Below are 18,761 nucleotides of genomic sequence, written 5' to 3' on the forward strand. Positions count from 1 at the left end.
AATCATAATGACTGAAAGTAGTCGATTGAACTTTTTTACGCATAGATTCATGTATATTACAATATTTACAATAGCGTTGTGAGACGGTACGTTTATTTATTTACTAGTTTTTGCCCCCTGGCTTCGCTCGTGTGACTTTGGTTTTTTGCTGATATTTTATCGGGATAAAGAATACCGCAATATATATTTACATTTCTCTGCTTCATTATTTTGTATTAAGGCCGAATTCAAATATAATTTTTTTAAGGGGCTGTGTTTAGTATTTTTCTGCTGGCATAGTAAATCCTATAGTTCCCAAAGTACTTTACAGCTTAAGATTTTATTTTGAAGTTGAAATGTTTTTCGATACAAATGCTACGATTTGAAGTTTTAGTACATAGTTCAAACATCAAACATTAAACATCAAGAAATGTTAGATTAAAAAATGCAAAAACCGGGGAATCCGAGTATTCTGAACGAAGTTTTGAGAAAACTTTTGCATTGTATTCATAAAAGATTAATAAAAAAAAATATCCATTATTTTTTGCCGATCTCAAAATAATATGTTTAGTAGGTCATTTCAATAATTACTTACACACATATCTCTTTGTATCATTATGTTTTAAGACGTTAACATAATTAAGATATTATGACGCTCTATTCGATATAGCTTTGTTTTTAGAAAAATAAAAAAATTAAGTTATATGTGGCAATAATTGTTTTTTTAGATTATGATAATTTAATAAAAGTATTCTATAATAACCTGGTGTAAGCAGGTGACTTCCGTGCTACTAAACTTCTTAGGAAGAACCCCATTTTAAAGCATCTTTCCTTCTTTCTAAACCTCGCCAGCATAGATGAAATCTTGTGTTTGACTTTTTTTTTACAAGATCTATTCGAGGGATACAGAATTTTCTTGGCTGGGTTGCATCGTGTGGGATTTTTGTGCTTTGACTCTTTGGTTTTCTTTGAAGCCTGTCTTGTGTTACATTTTGGTGAACGTTCTTCTGTATCAGACGTTTTATCTTTGGCTTGGATAAAGTCTAAAAGTTCAGAAGTCTTTACGTTAGTTTTTATTTGTTTCTGTGGTGAGCTTGTAACTGGAACTTTTTTCGATTTTTCTTCACGTTTAAAATTATCGAAGCAAAAATTTACTATGCAAGGTTTTGGACGGTGGCATTTTGCTTCTTTATTTTTTTCGCCTGGATTTGGTTCTCTTGCATTTTGTACAGCATATTCCTCATAATGAGGAGTAGGACTGGGAGATATATTATCTTCCACTAGCTTGGAATATGAATTGCGAAATTTAGAAGTTATCCTTATACACCAATTCATAAACAAATGTAAAAATATGATAGTATTTTCCTGTTTTTCGTCCTTTCTCTTGCATAATGCTTGTTGTTTTTTTATGAGTTTTATCGTCCATTCTGGAAAATCATTCTTACAATTGGCAATAGAAGTCTCGTTTTTGTTACCGCATGCGTACCCTTTCAAGTATTTATCAACTTCTTTGAGTTTAGCATTAGTTATCCCCATTTTATAAACATTACCTGAATCTGTTTTACTAAAAGGTTTGTCTAAAATATAGAAGTAAGGATTAAAGTTACCGTTTCCATTTTCCTTTCCCTCTATTGATTCTTATTACACATTCAATTAAACATGCAGTTTAACTTACGAAAGTTTATCTTAACCTTTGGCTTATGGTTTATCTTACCCTCATCTTCTTTTCCATTTAATTTCAGACTGAAAGTTTCTTCAACTGTTCTTATTTTGATATTATTTTTGTAAACTGGTCAAATAACAAATTTGTTTCGATAGCATCTTGATATTTTGTAATTACTTTAGGCTTTTTTATTCACGTACCTTAATGTTTATGATTGAGGCATTGTGTTTTCATAATTATTTATATACATTTGAATTGGAGATTCATATTTGATACTTATATAGAATGCGTAATAGGTAGGTATAGCATTCCATTCATTATTTTGCACACATTTTAACAGTTTTATTGATTTGTTGGATACTATACTTTTTTGATATCCGAGATTTGATTGTGTATAGCAGTGTCAATGTCAGAATAATGTGGTAATAACCAAAGAAGCAAAGATTAAAGAGTAACAATATATATTATACTACTCTTTGGTAACAATCTAATCTGGAGAATTCGTACGAGTATATATATATATATATATAGTCCGACAAGAAATTGTAGAAAATTATTTAGGGCGCCACTTCCTACGCAACCGTCACATTTTTGATGTAAATGGCAACAATTTAGTATGGATTTATGTTAGTTCCATTTTATTTAATTTCTACTATTTTATGTCGCACGTAGGTTAGGTTTCTTTTTGGGAAAAATCGTGCGTATTACATACATACATAATTGCATGATCTTACCCTATCTTACCAGATTTGTACATATCTAGGACAATCACCTTTGCGGTCAGGGCTCTATAACTAGATCTAATCTGGCGGGTAATTTTGTCGTGACGTCAAATAGTAACTCGTTGTGATTGCAATTAATTGCAACGGTTTAATTAGAAACAAGTAACGAATCAGTTTTGTGGTTATAATCAAATTTAAACTATCGTGAGACATATTAACTTAACTAGCTTAGCGGTTATACCTACATTAACATAATTATCTTTCAACTATTCATTACTCTAAAAAAATCTCGTTTTCTACTATAAAACTCGCATTATTTGGTGACACGCCTAATTCGGTGATACAAGTTTCATTGAAGCATGACACCCAGGAAAGCTAGTGAATTAGGGCCTTTTAAATGGGCCTCACGGTAAAGCCGCCGCGCCGAAGCCGTGAAGCCGTGAGGTCCCATTTAATAAAAGGCCCTAATTCACTAGCTTTACTGGGTTGACACCCAAAGCATAGAGTAACTTATACTAGAGCGGTACTGTCATAGTAAATTTTGTAACCCCAGTAAATTCACTGCCATCTGTCGACACACTTTAAAACTAAAAATGAAGATTTATAAAAATACGATAAAATGTATTTAAATATGGATAAATGATTTTTTTTATTTGCATTAATTATTTTTATGATTTTGACCCATGTTCTTTCACTGATATGCGTTAAAATTGTTAAATAACAAACGAAACAATCAACGCCCTCTATACGAGTGTAGGCCAAAACTAGTGGCGCCATCTGATCGAGAATCAAATTTTCTTGATTTTCGAGGCACGTTTTTTCCTTAGACTGTATCCATCTATTACGGAGTTATATCTATCTTTGCCCAAAGTCATGCTTCAAAACTTGTATCACCGAATTAGGCGTGTCCCCAAATAATGCGAGTTTATCCTTATTAAACAATAAGGCAGTATCTCTATACAAGGTGGATTTTAACCACGTTTTTCTGAGGCCAAAAGAAGGAAAAATGTAATGAGTTTGTCAAATTCGCAAAAAAATATATTTTTGTTTTGTTTTTTCGAAACGGCCCTTAGAGCCGGTCAAAGACGCCTAGTCTTATATAGTCGAGAAATTCGGACGGGCACCGCCGTGGCGGGGTGGCCTAGGGGTTCATGGCATTAGCCGCGATAGCTAAAGACGCCGGTTCGAATCCGGCCTTCACCACTGGAGGGCTTCGTCACTTTTTCTTTAATATATGACATCTATTACAGTTTTTCATTTATATATAGTAGTGTGACTACTCTAAAAAACACAAATCAAAATATTTAATAAAATAATTTGATTTGTTCCCAAACTTGTTCAGGAATATGCTGTTAAAATTATTCAGTTTCCTCATGTTACACCATGTATAGGTATGTAGCTCATACATATAAAGAGTAATAAAAAATATAGGGAATCTTACTTACCTACCTTACGCAAAATAGGCGCTAGTCATCAAGTTGCGGAAACCAAAAGATCTCTTGATTCTGAATAAAAATAACGTATAAATTCCAAAATTCAGAAAAGTATAGACTAGTGAAAATTTATTAGGCATCTGAAATTTTCGATAAACAAGTTACAATCGAAAGCCGCCAAAATACTTTGAAAACCAGTGAATTAATTATGACACATGGACTCTTGACTACGCTAACTTTGCACAAATTTGGCAGTAAGAATGCAAACATATCCCTATAAACTCCATACTTGACGTAGCACTTGGCATGAAAACTTAGCGTGGTTCAACTCTAATAATAATGGCTGTAAAGGTCTTACGGATCGAGAAACAGTGAAACTGCTAATAAAACTAAAATCAAATTTAATCAAAAACCAAGGTAACAAAACATTCACAAAATATGATGTAATAAACCTATAAAATAAAACACATGTACAAATACAGAAATACGATAAGACAATTTATAGGTTTATTGTATTGTGTCCCTATTTGCTAGACTGGGACATTCATAATAAAATACGTATTATACGTATTGCACTCTCAGTTTTGCAATAAGCACATATATTTTATAATGCTACAAGTTACATGGTGCAAGTTATGTCATTAATAGAAATTTGTCATTAATGATGACATCGCCATACTTTGTCATTGCAAATGCCATGCAGAGTTAGCTTGGTCCGACTTTAACTTCATAAAATCAGGCCCTGGTTTAACTCGTCGTCTATACCATTTTTTAAACTATAAAATTTTGGGTTATTTCTACTCTGAACTCAGAACCAATCTTTAAAAAAAATTAAAGCTGACCCAAGATTTTTGACTTATTTTCATAATTTATTTTAGTTTTTTCGTGATTGAGTAGAAATAACCCAACATCTTTTAGTTTATCATCTTTTAACTTCCAGGTACATTATGGCTATGGAAAGTTTCCAAAAATGTGAAATTTCCACTTGTACAACTTTCGGTACCTTCTCATCTTTGTGTGGGATCGAAATTTTCCACTTTTCAATGGAAGTTAATTTTATTTCCTGTGAAATTTTCCTGAAATTTCCTAGAACTTTTCAATCTTTTTGGAAACTTTCCGCAACCTTGTTGTTGTTTTGTATTTACGGCGCAGGGGTCGTCGTGGTCGATTGCTTATCACTCGACATCGCCGCCTTAATCAAACCTTTGACATTAGTGATAGTGCCCATGATGCACAGCAAGATGCCAAAGATTATAATGGCGCAGGCCTTGATGAGTCGCCACTTCATGAAGCCGAGCCCAGGGTCCTCCCAGACGACGCACAGTTCTATGAAGGCGGGGAATATGAAGCCCATGAGGGATAGGCAGAAGCAGCCGAGCTGGAAAAAATATGGTTGTTATTTGACTTGTTCAATTTTTTTTTTCAAGGATACTAGACCAATGTATAAGGCGGCGTTTCCACCAGAGATATAGTTTAGTCTAAGATAGGACAAGGCATAGTTTTCAACACACAAAAACTCAAAATTCAAAAAATTATTCTGTAAGTAGGCCTCAAGAGCTCTTTCACAAGTCTTTCACCCTCTTCATTTTTTAAATACAGGCAAGTTGCATTTTATCTACTTCAATTATAAGGTGATATGATGTCTATTTTGAATTATTTCCTCAAGTAGGCTAAGTTGGATAGACGTTTAAGTAAATATTTAGAAATGATAAATACTCAATAACGTTTTCCTCGCGTCGGTGTGGTGAAAAATTTGTGCTTCACTCGATAGCAAAGTTTGTTTAATACGAAAATTAAATAAAGCCTTGAAAGCTTCACAACTCTCAATATTCCTTTTTTTAGCAACTCAATGTGTCAGATGTTTTGAAAAATTGCAATAGGCTATTAGCTAAGTCAGGATACCAACTTGGGGAAACAACAAAAAGAGTCAAAACGTAAAAATATCAAACTCACAAATCCCATGAAACTCGAGACGTCAGGGAAGGCAATAGCGATGAGTACGATGATGATGACCATGCCGGTCCTGTACAGCCTCTCCCAGAACCACAGCTTGTTCTCAGGGTGCCTCCTCTTCAGGTAGACCCACACCAGGTCGAACGGCACCCAGAAGTTCAGCGCGAAGGTCACGTATATCATGAGTGCCATGAGGACCTTAAGAATTATAGGGAATCTGCGGGATTTCAATAAAATTAGACAAGGTTGCGAAAAGTTTCAAAAAAGTTGGAAAAGTTATAGGAAATTTCAGCAAACTTTCACAGCAAATTAAGGAATGTTTCATTTTGGAAATGAAATATTACAATGCTCATTTACATAAATATGACGGGTTGCCAAGATTTTTCCAAATACCAAATTTATAAAAAATATAAATATATAAATAATATAATATAAATATATAAATTTTTCCGAGGGCCCATTTTTAAGGACGCAACAAGACTCTTTTTCAAACATAGATTTAGAATATTAAGAGTCTCAATAAGTAAGAGATAAAAAATAAGCTACCCAAATCACTAACTCCACGCAGACGAAGTCGCGGGCAAAAGTTAGTAAATGTACTCACACAGCCCAAGGGAAGTTATTCGTGATGGGAGCCACGGAAGATTCCCCGTAACCCCAGTAGCCGAAGAAACCGATGACCATCACAATACCCACCACGGTACCCATTCCTGAAATTAAACACGCGATTAGAATAAAGAACTTTAAGAGAAGTAACACTAGCTTAAAATAAAGAACTACTTTAAGAGAAGTAAAGCAAGGAATAAAATAAGGCATCTCGCGAAACTAGGTACTGTCAGCAGCAGAAATTGCTAAGCGGGTGTTCAAAATGAGCTTGACCCGACTTTATTGTTAAGAGAATAAGAGCGTGCCAAGGTAATTTTGAACACCTCGCCCGCTTAGCAACTTCTGCTGCTGACTGTACGGGAGATTGGGATATCGTGCCGTAAAAATGTTTTAGTTCTGTTTAAAATTTAGACTGTCACAGTGCTCGGCTATATCACTACCTATTTTATACTAAAATTAATACTGCAAGCGTAACGATACAACTAAAATTTATGAAAAATTAGGCATTTTAAGCGGAATACAGACCTCCAAACAGCACCAGCGGGAACTTATGTGGATTAGCCATATGGTTTTCGATCGGCATGGAAACTCCGACGCCCTCCATACTGAACACACACACACCAACGAACTCAAGGAAACCTTCGAAGCTCTTAAACACTGGAAATTCTGCGGGAGACTTGGTTGCTGCCGTCGAGCCGTAATATACCGTGGAAACGGCCACGATCACTGTGAATAGAAATGTTACGGTGTAACTCACTAAAATAAAATGTAATTCTAAGCTGATCTAATGCCCTAGCAACGAAATTAGCTATTGACTACCCCCCACAAGGAAAGGAGGCTCCGGCGGTCCAGTTCGCGGTCCATATTATATTAGAGTGCGCAGATTCAGAGCAAAAAACGAATTAAAAAATGAAACACATTTTCCGAGATGGCGGCGGTTCCTCGAGGTCCCCAAACGTCAGATGGTCTGGACATGAAAACAGGACCTTTTATAAACATACATACTGAGACTTGGCTTGACTGAGCTTTGTCATGGTTTGATTGTGCTAATAAACTCTGGCTAATATACTGCTAATATACTGTTAAAAACTCACATAGAAAGATGTCAGCTACTATAGAAAACGGTGCGAGGTACTTAAGCTGTGTGATCCAGCATATAAGTATGCAGGGTATGAAAAGACACGCGATGAGGATTCGAATGTTGATGTAGTCGACCGTTTTGGATTCTTCAAGGAGTTGCTTGATCGAGCGCGATATGATGACACTGTACACGCAACAGGATCCGAATAAGTCGATTCCTATTGTTGCGTCCACTGCGTACCTGAAAAATATATTTAGTTAATTTCATATAGGTAGTCTGGCTGTAATAAAAACAAGTAGCGATTAAAATAATTGTATTATGGGTATTAAGAGTTAAAGGTGACACGACTCAGGTAAGAAAGCACATCAAATATTTTATGTAGGTAAATTTCATAACAATTAGTCAGATTTATATCATGAAATAAAACTATGAAAACGGATTATATCGCGTATATTGAATTTATAATACATCCCGTCGTTTCAAACTCTTTACAGCGTTCGTGGTCAACGGGTGACAGTCACCCGTTGACCACGAACGCTTAGTTTTATTTCAGATTTATATCATCATTTCTTTTATTAATTTTCTTTTCTTTTCCTTTTTTAAGAATTTGATATGTTTTCTGAAAGAACTACGTATTTGTGTTGAAGCGGCATATGACAAGTGCTGTTATAGAGCCAACGACATGGGAGAGTCTAGCCAGTGACCGTCCACGTCGGAGGCATATTTTGCAGACACCGGTGCGTCAGTTTGAAGCTAGGCGGCGCACAGAACTCGAGCGACGAGCTTTAGCTGGCTGGTCTGGCCTTTAGGCCAGACCACCTGTGGTCATACTTTACAATTATGTCGGAGACTGCTGACCTGCAGCGAGTGTGATCGCACATTCGCTGCAAAAATTGGCTATGTCAGTCACCTGAGAGCGCACCAGCGACGCTCTCAGCGGTAAAACGCAGTTGCTGTGGCCGAAATCGGCTAGATGATGAAGATGACATATTTGTATGATTTGATGTACATATATATTTTTAAATCAAATTTATATAAAGAAAAGTACCTACTGTAAAATAATTGCATGAATTCTATAATAGTAATTTAAAAATTGATGTACGGGTATAATACCTGAAGGGTCTCGCAAATCTCCTCAGTTTCACGAATGGGCCGGTGGCGAGTGTGGCTTCCGCGACGTCCGGATACGACATGCTGGGGATTTGTAACCTTCCATACAAGATTTGTGCGTTGTGGACTAACATCTGAAAATTTTTATAGAATCAACTTCCAATCTAATTTCCCTTGCTGTTATTCTGCCCGTTTGTCCAGGAGACAATTGTGGCAAAGCTTGAAGGCCAAAGGCTTGTGGCAGGCTGGCAGGGAAGGTCTGAGGGATCTCACATAATTATCACTGTGATAAGGTATGAAAGTGGTCCACAACAAGTCATATATAAATTTTCATTATGATCTGGCCCAAAATGGTAATTTTATACAATTATGACTTCGTATACCTATTAAAGAGCCTTTCGAATGCTCAGATATTAGTTGTTAACATGATCAATTGATCATACTAAAAATAAAGAAATTTAAGATGGCGGCCACTTTTATCAGTTTTGTTTGACTACGAATTCATATTATTCATACTTTAATTTTCATCCTACAATAATTCGAGAGGTCGAAGAAAAATAAATAATTACATAGAAGCTAGTTCTAAGCTAAGTAAGTAAGCTAGTAGTGTCTTGCAAAGTTTCAAAACGATATGGCGTATGGATTGGAAGATTAAATTAATTACATTATTTGTGAAGTGCAGTTACCTGCATGCAATATCCAACAAAAACACCCAGAAATACGTTTAAGATGAGCGCAGAAATCAACCCGCATCCTTTGTATGCCTCGTGGATACCCACCACGCCCCCTCCAAGACAACTCTTGACTAGATGACCTATGGATTCTATAACACTAGAAAACAAGACAAAAATAAAAAATGTGTGAAATGATATTTTACTGGAAAACAAGACAAAAATATAATGATATCAGTTGATCCAGTTTGTATGTCAGGATCTAATCTCTATATGTATTGCATTAAAGCAATACAAAAGTCCGAATTGAAGTTAAAAAGTCTGACAATTGTACTCAACGCATGAAACGCCCCTAATAAATGGTATCTACTCGTCAAACGTCACGATTCAGTAGCCGTCTTGAAGTATGGAAAAATATTAGAAAAACTGAAAATTTGTTAAGAAGAACAATATTATGATTTTGAAAATGTAATTTTTAGGGTTCCGTACCCAAAGGGTAAAAAACTGTAAGACCTAGGTTAAGATGTACTAACTCTAATATTGTAAGTCTGTATATAACTAACCATCTATGGGCAATCTAGCCTGAAATAAAGAATTTATTTATTTATTTATATAAAAACCATATTACTAAGACTCCACTGTCCGTGTGTCTGTCTATATGTATACCTGCCTGCCCGTCTGTCTGTCTGTCTGTCTGTCCGTCTGTCCGTCTGTCTGTCTGTCCGTCTGTCTGTCTGTCCGTCTGTCTGTCACCAGGCTGTATCTCATGAACCGTGATAGTTAGACAGTTGAAATTTTCACAGATGATGTATTTCTGTTGCTGCTATAACAACAAATACTAAAAACAGAATAAAATAACGTGATTTTTTTGCCGTTTTTTGCGTAATGGTACGGAACCCTTCATGCGCGAGTCCGACTCGTACTTGGCCGTTTTTTTTATCCACAATGTGATAAATTTCTCATTTTCTATCTATTGAACTATTAGATTTGGTAATAAAATTTAAGACGTGTTGGTACTTACTTGGTGGTTTTGATAGGGCCTCTTGCAGCAACAAAGTTATAATCTCTCGCAGCTTGTCCTGTTGCTTTGATCGAGAGTGGAGGAAGCTGGGACAAGGACCCAGAAAATATAATGAATATAATATATTCAATATATTTTCATATTATGTATATGTACTAGGTATGTATGTCTACCGTTTAACCCTTTTCCAGGCATAGTACGATTTATCGACCACATACGCGCCAATGTCAACTTTAGCAATCCGATTTAAGGTTCAAATTAGATTTAAATTTCGGGAAATGTGACTTGTCTTCGAATGAATCATCAAAGCTGGATTAATTGGAATATAATTGGGATATTTTGGGAAAACCTTTCAAACCCCGGTTGTGCTGTACAGAGCAGATAAAAATCGTCTTCCAAAACAAAATGCAAAACGATTCGGTTACGATTCTTATCACCGACAGACAAGAGGTTAATAGGTACGCATTTCCACCTATAAGAGTTTTCACTTTGCCCGATCCGTTATCGGATGTCGGATGAAAGTAAAATGTGAGACATACATTGTATGTGTCTCTCTGTATTTATTTATTCATTTAGTAAATGATAGATAAAGCAAAAAAGGGCAGACTTGATGCCATATGGCACACTCCTGTTGGCAAGGCGCTCCGGAGTCCCTCATGAGCTGTCGGACTAATAGTAGGCATAATATTTATCGTAGTGTGCGTGAGCGCTAAAGACGGCGCGCTCCCTCGGCTTGACTACGGGGATGTTTGTAGGCAGGATGTAGGGTCCTACATCCGATATCGGATCGGATAATGTGAAAACGCTCTAAGACGCGTTTTTAGCGTGGTCTCTTTAGAGTCCTTTTAAGTGAGTTTAACAGTAATTATTCTTACCGGTGATGCGCCAGAGCTTCCATGAGACATGTTCACCAATGTAGAAACACCGGTTATAAAATCAAGAATTTAACAAATACATTAAGTGGCTGTCACAATATTTCTATAAACTGTCTGTCAAAATATTCTTCTTAATTTCCAGAAGTTTTAAAGGTCGGAAAGAGGTATATGTTATGAGTTCTGATCTGACCTTTTTATTATACAGTGTGGAAAGAATGAATGGGCCCTGGAGGGAAAGTGCCTTAAAACCATAAGTTAGCTCGTTTGCATAAAATAAACATTCTTTTATTTTATAAAAGAAACAAAACTGCATTCAAAGATTTTTTAAATTCGCTTGTTTTACCCGGTAATCGAACCGACAAAAAAAAACACGCTATTTTATTCTACTATTCGATACAGTTAATGTTAATGATAACATTAAATTTCTCTAAGAAACATTGGGCCTTACACTCTTCTGTCGTACAAAATATGCATAAAATCGAATATTATTCAAGAATATTTCTAGACAAGCAAAATTTAAAAAAAATGAAAAATCTTTGATTGCCGTTTGGTTTCTTTTCAAAAATAAAAGAATGTATCCTTTAAGCAAAATAAGATAACTTAAAGTTTTGAAATACCTGTCCCTGCAGGGCCCATTCATTATGTCCACACTGTATTATAGAGTCGAACCAAGGACCAAGCTATGGAGTGTAGAAGTAAAAGGAGGAAAATCTCTATATATAAATAGGCGGCGCCACCATACACCGAAGTACCTAGACCATACACCTCGTATGGTCGACGGGCGACCGTGAGGGACAGAAAATACGCAATGCGACAAAATTCAAAACACGTTTTAACATTCCTGACAACATGCCAAAAACAACCTGCGTAATTTGGTCGGGTTATTTGTTGCCTCTCCCCCATTTCATCTCTATATTATTATACCTCTATGGTTCATGTTATAGGTACCCCAGAGCCTTACTAGCGCCACCGGAGAGATTAGGAACTATTATTTACAGCTGAAAGCTGGTCACTTTTGCAACAGTTCTGCCATAAGAGATTGTCGTCCTTTCTATACCGTCCATAATACAAAGGTTAACGACCTAGTCACGTGTTTTTGTTTACATTCTTTTAATAACAATACCATAAATAATACGATCATCATCTATCGTTGTAATTCTGCATCTTTAAAATGATGTGATTTTGAATAAGAATTGGGCAATATTAATTAAAATTGTGTATTAACCACTTAAGTCGTACGTACGCGATATGCGACCAAAGTGAAAAACAAAATCCGATTCTAAGTTTAAAGACTTAAGGTCGTTTTTTTGCTGGCATATTTAGACTCCGTGGGTTAATTGTTAGGTAAATGAATTATCACTTATCTTAATTATTGTTCCAATATGCAGTCCGTGGTGGTCTAATATCAGAAGTATATTTGTGGTAAATAGATAAAAATAGATCTAGGTAATAAGTTTAACGTTTAATCGATTATAACTATTCATTGTGTAACATAAACTTGTTTTGTGAAATTAGTCATTAAACGTTAAACGCAAGTCTGCAAAGGGTGAAGGCCGAACATCGTAATTTTTTTTGCTAATTTAATTAATTAATAATAATTTAAATGTGATTACCTAAGTAGCATATGTATAGCATTCACATTTTTTCAGTAGTGGAAATCTCGCGCCTCAAAGCTCTTATTTATATCATATCTCATCTTACAAGAAATTCCATCTACAAAACTTGCCGCTAATAATTTATCGAATTTTGTAAACAATTAAAATTAATTAGATAACATTTTGATTACTTTATATTTTGGTTATTTTGTTTAGTTGCTGTTTTACCGTACAAAATGTAACTTTTATATGATCAAGTTGTTATATTTAATGTGTTTATTAGATACTTATGTATCTAATAATGCCCGTGTGGCGCCCCCTACGCAGAGTTTCGCGTAATATATTCATTAAGGGTAAAAATGGGATTAAAAAAAGTAATAATATTTACAAACATTTATTAACCGTTTATTCTTATAAGACAAAAATATCACCTCCTTTTACGATCTCTAATACAAGAAGGCACCTATAGCTGAACGAAAAAACAGTTTAGCCGAAACAACGAAGATCTGTTGATACAGACAGACAATTTTACAATACGTATTTCAATTCTTATACCATACACTGATTTAAACTTTCACGATTTCTACACATTATTAAATTGTAAAACGGGACTTAAACGCGTATTTAAGTTTTAAGATTTACCTCCGACGTTTTGAGGACGGCGTTGTCCCCGTGGTCTCGGAGAAGACTGGCTAAAGTTGACATCAACATCTTCTAGCCGCGCGAGTTCGACAGAGAAGCATCCCTAGTGCTCAAAAAGTTCAAGCTGATAAACAAGACCAAGTACGGGTAGTTCAAAAAACTCGCGCGGCTAGAAGAAAAAGTCAGAAATATTTTCGGTTACAGATGAAGTTAAAGTGACGTCACAAACCTCCCCCTTGTCACAACATGTCACATTAGCTTGACCCCCTCCCTCCCCTAAACGTGTGACCTAATTAATGTTCCCCTCATATGTTTTCATATTTTGTTTTGTATCTAACATAATTATATGTCCGTAGACATCGTACCGCGTTCGGTATATTATAATTCGGTATAAAAGCAGTTGAAATTATCGAGAAGCGTTACATTACATTTTAATAAAACTGGCCGTATGTGTGTAGAAAGTTTTTTTGTAGCGTTAAGGCACATTTAATTTTAATTTTGTATCAATTTTGGCTCAGGCGAGATGCATGTCATATGCTGCTTATTTTATGTAATGTGCAAACGTTAATATGATTACTTTTTTTATTTTAACAATCGACAAAAAAAATGTCTTAATCCTAACCACTCATTGTTTAATCGAGTTTTATTTTTATCGTCTCGTTCTATGATGTCTTCGCTTTTTAAATGCAATTTTATAATTTTACCCAATTATTTAAAAGCACTGGAAACATCCTTAATAAATACAATGTTTGTTTAATTAATTCACTGTTGGATATACCAATAGTTAAATTATTTTACTACAATAATTATTATATCCAAAGTAATTAAGAACTGTTGAATATTATAATAAGACTAGTAGGTAATATTTTACTATTATTATCATTAACAATGGAAGATTATTTTGTATAAAAAGGACTATGAAGCACCTTAACTGGAACTATTGATTTGTATAAATTACAGGCACATTGTATTATAATAATAGTTATTTTACTGGTAATATAGATCTTAGTTAATAATTAATTTACATTATTCGATTACTGTTTGTATAATATCATGGCAGCGACGGTATGACTTTATTATTTAACATTAACAGGTCTGTAAAACTAGTGAATAACAACAGCATTTTATGGTTTATTATTATTTGTTTAAGTATCTGTAATTAAATAACTTCTTTAAATCGTTCAACCACTTAAAGAAATTATTTAATATTTAACATGTGATAAATCGATCCAATTTTTTAAGTAAGGAAATTTACAATAAGCATATTGGATTATATTTCTGAATGAAGTACATACGATCTGCGCATAAACTAATATAATAAACTAAACGTCATTCTTAATTACACTTTGGTAATAATTACCTAACATTAAAACACTAAAAAGCTTAATTAATTAAATGTGAGAACGACGACTTCTTTCAATTTAAATTGTATTTCTGTATTAATATAATTAGTAAAAGAGGAGTAAATAAGAAGTCGAAAATTAAAAATAATACAAATAGTGTACCTACTGAACGTATATTAAAAATAATATTTACATTGGTTGTACAATATTGTACTTACAACATGTTCAGAACTCGCTTCTTTCTTTAATTGATTAACTTAAATGTAAGCTGCTAATTTTTAAGTATCTCTGCTATCAATTTTTACAAATGAATTAATCTTATACTTTAAAGTACCATGGTAAATAAGTATACTTATTTGTGTTTCTTCTACTTACGTCAACATACGTATCATCAAAGATAGATATAACTCCGTAATAGATGGATACAGTCTAAGGAAAAAACGTGCCTCGAAAATCAAGAAAATTTGATTCTCGATCAGATGGCGCCACTAGTTTTGGCCTACACTCGTATAGAGGGCGTTGATTGTTTCGTTTGTTATTTAACAATTTTAACGCATATCAGTGAAAGAACATGGGTCAAAATCATAAAAATAATTAATGCAAATAAAAAAAATCATTTATCCATATTTAAATACATTTTATCGTATTTTTATAAATCTTCATTTTTAGTTTTAAAGTGTGTCGACAGATGGCAGTGAATTTACTGGGGTTACAAAATTTACTATGACAGTACCGCTCTAGTATAAGTTACTCTATGGTATCATATTGGAAATAGAAAAAAAGTTAAGCATACAGTTTTGAAAAATATGGGAACCATCACTTTTAAAAATGACAGACAGTCATGACTTATAAAACGCGTTGATTTTAGCGAAAAGTTGTCTTTAACAAATATACTTAGACGCAAATTGAAGTAGGTAGTTGAAACACAAAAAAGATTTCTACATTTTTGTACAAAATATCTTAATACAGAAAATTAAACACGAAAATGCAAAAAGATACTAAAAGCACGATTACAAATGTGAGACAATTAAAATAAAAAAATGCACGCACAAAAATACATACAAAAATATTTTTGTACATTCTACATACAGTTAAAATATAAATAGATAGTACTGAAGCGCTACAATTTTAGCTGTAAGGTAAACAATCCTATTTCTGACACCATTCCTATTTACTATTCGTACAAGCCTTAAAGGCTAGTTTCCTGTAGGCGAATATCCAATCATGGAAAATACGAAAAAACAAATAGTTCATAACAATCGTATGTTGCATTAGAAAAAAAAACTTGTACTTTACTGCGCGGTAATAAGTTACCTAATTGAATGAGTTTTCTAATGTAACATATGGTTGTATTGGATAGTGAAAAGGACTTATTTTTAGCACTTTCATCATTTCTAAAGTTCTTAGTAAAAACTCATATGAGTTTGACGATTTATACAAACTACCTAGCCCTAACTATACGAACTAACACCAACGATTTGAGATCGAATGTCGAAGTTTAGTTATCTTATCTGACTCTCCATTGCTCTTGCGTTTTCGCGTGATAGAGAGGCAGCTAACAAAATTTCGCTTTTCGATATTCGTATTAGGCCCTCTGTTCGAGATCTCTGTAACTTTTGTGCGACCGAAGGCTGTGGTGGGCCTAAGGGCTTTGGCCTGGTGGAGTCTCTCGGTTGATATGATGAAAGTGGAAATACTTTAGGAAACTAACCCAGCTTGAACAATGGTGCGAATGTGTTTACCACGAACCATGAATACTAAAGAGACTAATACGTTTACAGCATCCGTACGAGCAGGTACATGAGGACGGTGGAGATGAGCGCCGTCGTGGGGAGGTGCGCGTGCGCCGCGCCGGGCGATGGGCCCACTGAAAATATAAAAGGTATCGTTGAAATGATGAGGAAAAAAGTTTTAGAATCATGGATAGTTATCAACTATTTTGTCGTTTAAAGGCCAGAGCTATTTTCGAAAATATAATTAAGTGTTTGAATAATTGATATACCTATACAGTTTGAGTGAGGAAATAGGTACGAGTTTTGGAGGTTATGTATTTAGTTTGTGCTCAAAACAATTATGTACTATATTGGACAAACGTAGACCAATCTAAGATACGCAGATATACGCTAGAGGGGTCCTTTTTGTCACATACCGTCTATGTTGGATCAATTATGTGTTTTGAAAATTAGATACAATTATTTGCGTAGGTAGGTATATGTGACGTTTTCAACCAAAAGGTACCACATTGTCGCTTGTCGATAAGGTTGATTTCAAATTGAAGCTATATGGAAAAAGCGCCTTATTGATAACCGACAATAAGTACCTTTTTGGTTGAGAATGGCACATATTTTCGCCTAGTGCAGTTGGCTTCTTTAGATTGTCAATTTGCATAGATTTAAAATTTCTTAAGTTGTAATACTAATGTTATAATAAAACTGTAATCAGTCATGTCCTGTGTCAAATTATAAGTATAGATAATTAGGATGTCATTGGTTAATTTCACAAAAAAAAATAAAAAAAAAAACAAAAGATACTCACATTTCGCTACCTGGATACTTTCAGGGTCTTGTTCAACTAAAATTAAAGAAAATTAAATAAATTACAAAACAAAAAATAAAAACAAAGACATGCTTTAAAGGTAATGACCTAATGACGTTATATTTATTTATGTATGTGTTTAAAAATAACTTCGTACCGACAGATATATATTTCCGCCAGTAGAAAAAAGCGGCAAATTTAAAAAAATTTGGCGCGAAGGTTTGATCGTTCCATAGAAAATTTGAATTTCGCGCCTTTTTCTATTGACGAAGTTGTTTGACAAGACAACACCTCCTTCATACATATTAAAGAGATTTGCAAGTGCGACAGAGACAACACGTCGAACGTTGTTCGTGGTAGGCCCTCAGGCACTCAATGTACGAAATTCCTTATTAAGCGTCCTTTCTTTAATATGTAAATGAAATGTAGGCGCGCCGTGATGGGTTGGTCTCCCATAGATATTTTGAATCACTACTTTTACTGACAAAGTTGGCTTATCAGACTATATCTAGCCTAAAATATTACCTTCTTTAAGTTCGACCGCTTGGCTGTTCTCGCCCATGCCCTTTGAGTTTTCGACCTTAACTACTGCATCATAGAGTCCAGGTTCCACTGAATTCACCACGTATGTAAAGTCGTATTCGTGTGTCTTGTGGTCTGGCACCGGTACGTCGAACTTCGTTAAGGTGCCCTGAAATTATTATAAGTAAAATTATTGAAATCCTTACTAATATATTATTCTAAATGTGCAAGTAACTCTCTGTTCCGTCTTCACGCTTTAACTTGGAACCGATTTACTTAGATGAAATTTGGTATGGAGATGGAGTCCCCGGGAAAGAGATGCATCATCATCATCATATCAGCCAGAGGACGTCCTCTGCTGGACATAGGCTTCCCCTAAAGAGTGCCACAATGACCGGTCTTCAAAATTTGGCTGTTTCATACGTTTTGGCTGGTCCATTTTCTACGGCAGGAGAAATTTTTATTCGCGATTTCGTGGTTGGTCCCATAGTAAAAGTTGCTCAGTATAATCCCAAAACCTCCCTGGTAACGGGAAATGCACTTATTTTTTAGCCACCCTGTATATTTTCATTTGTTTAGCTCGAGCGTCCACTGAATTTGCACCATTACCGCTTGCTGGTACGCTGCCCGCTTTACGCCCGCTCCCCGACGCTTTCTACGACCATAGGTTAAAAAGAAAGAGTTGCTTACGTTGGCAGTATCAATCAGCTGTATCTCGATATTCTTGAGAGGCAGGTGCGAGTGCACGGACCATGAGAGTTTGCTGCCGTCGGATTCTAGCCTCTCCACAACAGGGGTCTCGACTAGCTCGATGGAACGGTGATGCGTGCCGAAGTCACATTCGGCCTGGAAAAGAATAAGAGGTCTCATTAGTAGACGGTTGATACAAAACCAAATTCATTCATTACCAAACTCATTATTAGGCCTAGCATTATGCCAAGACTAACTTGGAGAGCCTGGGATAAACTCGGCAGGCTAATACCAAGATACATTAAGCAGTATTTTTTATT

The 18,761-nt window shown here is 35.0% G+C and overlaps 2 protein-coding genes across 2 annotated transcripts in view; both read right to left on the reverse strand.

Moving 5' to 3' along the window:
- Nucleotides 1-4,938: 4,938 nt before the first annotated feature.
- LOC134751701 (proton-coupled amino acid transporter-like protein pathetic) lies at nt 4,939-11,144 on the reverse strand. Its single transcript, XM_063687146.1, has 9 exons — nt 11,115-11,144; nt 10,240-10,325; nt 9,234-9,378; nt 8,551-8,681; nt 7,451-7,677; nt 6,882-7,082; nt 6,355-6,460; nt 5,751-5,967; nt 4,939-5,175 (listed from the first exon to the last, which is right to left on the reverse strand). Exons 1-9 carry the CDS (start codon nt 11,142-11,144, stop codon nt 4,939-4,941), a joined length of 1,380 nt encoding a protein of 459 aa, XP_063543216.1.
- Nucleotides 11,145-16,391: 5,247 nt separating this feature from the next.
- The window catches only part of LOC134751834 (lachesin-like), a 202,398-nt gene continuing 200,028 nt past the window's right edge, over nt 16,392-18,761 (reverse strand). Inside the window, exons 11-14 of the mRNA XM_063687329.1 lie at nt 18,442-18,597; nt 17,755-17,920; nt 17,230-17,265; nt 16,392-16,561 (exon numbers count right to left, since the gene is read on the reverse strand). Of these exons, the coding sequence (XP_063543399.1) occupies nt 16,470-16,561; nt 17,230-17,265; nt 17,755-17,920; nt 18,442-18,597 (450 nt within the window). The 3' untranslated portion in view covers nt 16,392-16,469. The remainder of the gene's footprint in view (nt 16,562-17,229; nt 17,266-17,754; nt 17,921-18,441; nt 18,598-18,761) is intronic.

The sequence above is a fragment of the Cydia strobilella genome, chromosome 23 (assembly GCF_947568885.1).
Source record: "Cydia strobilella chromosome 23, ilCydStro3.1, whole genome shotgun sequence".
NCBI classification, from domain to species: Eukaryota; Metazoa; Arthropoda; class Insecta; order Lepidoptera; family Tortricidae; genus Cydia; species Cydia strobilella.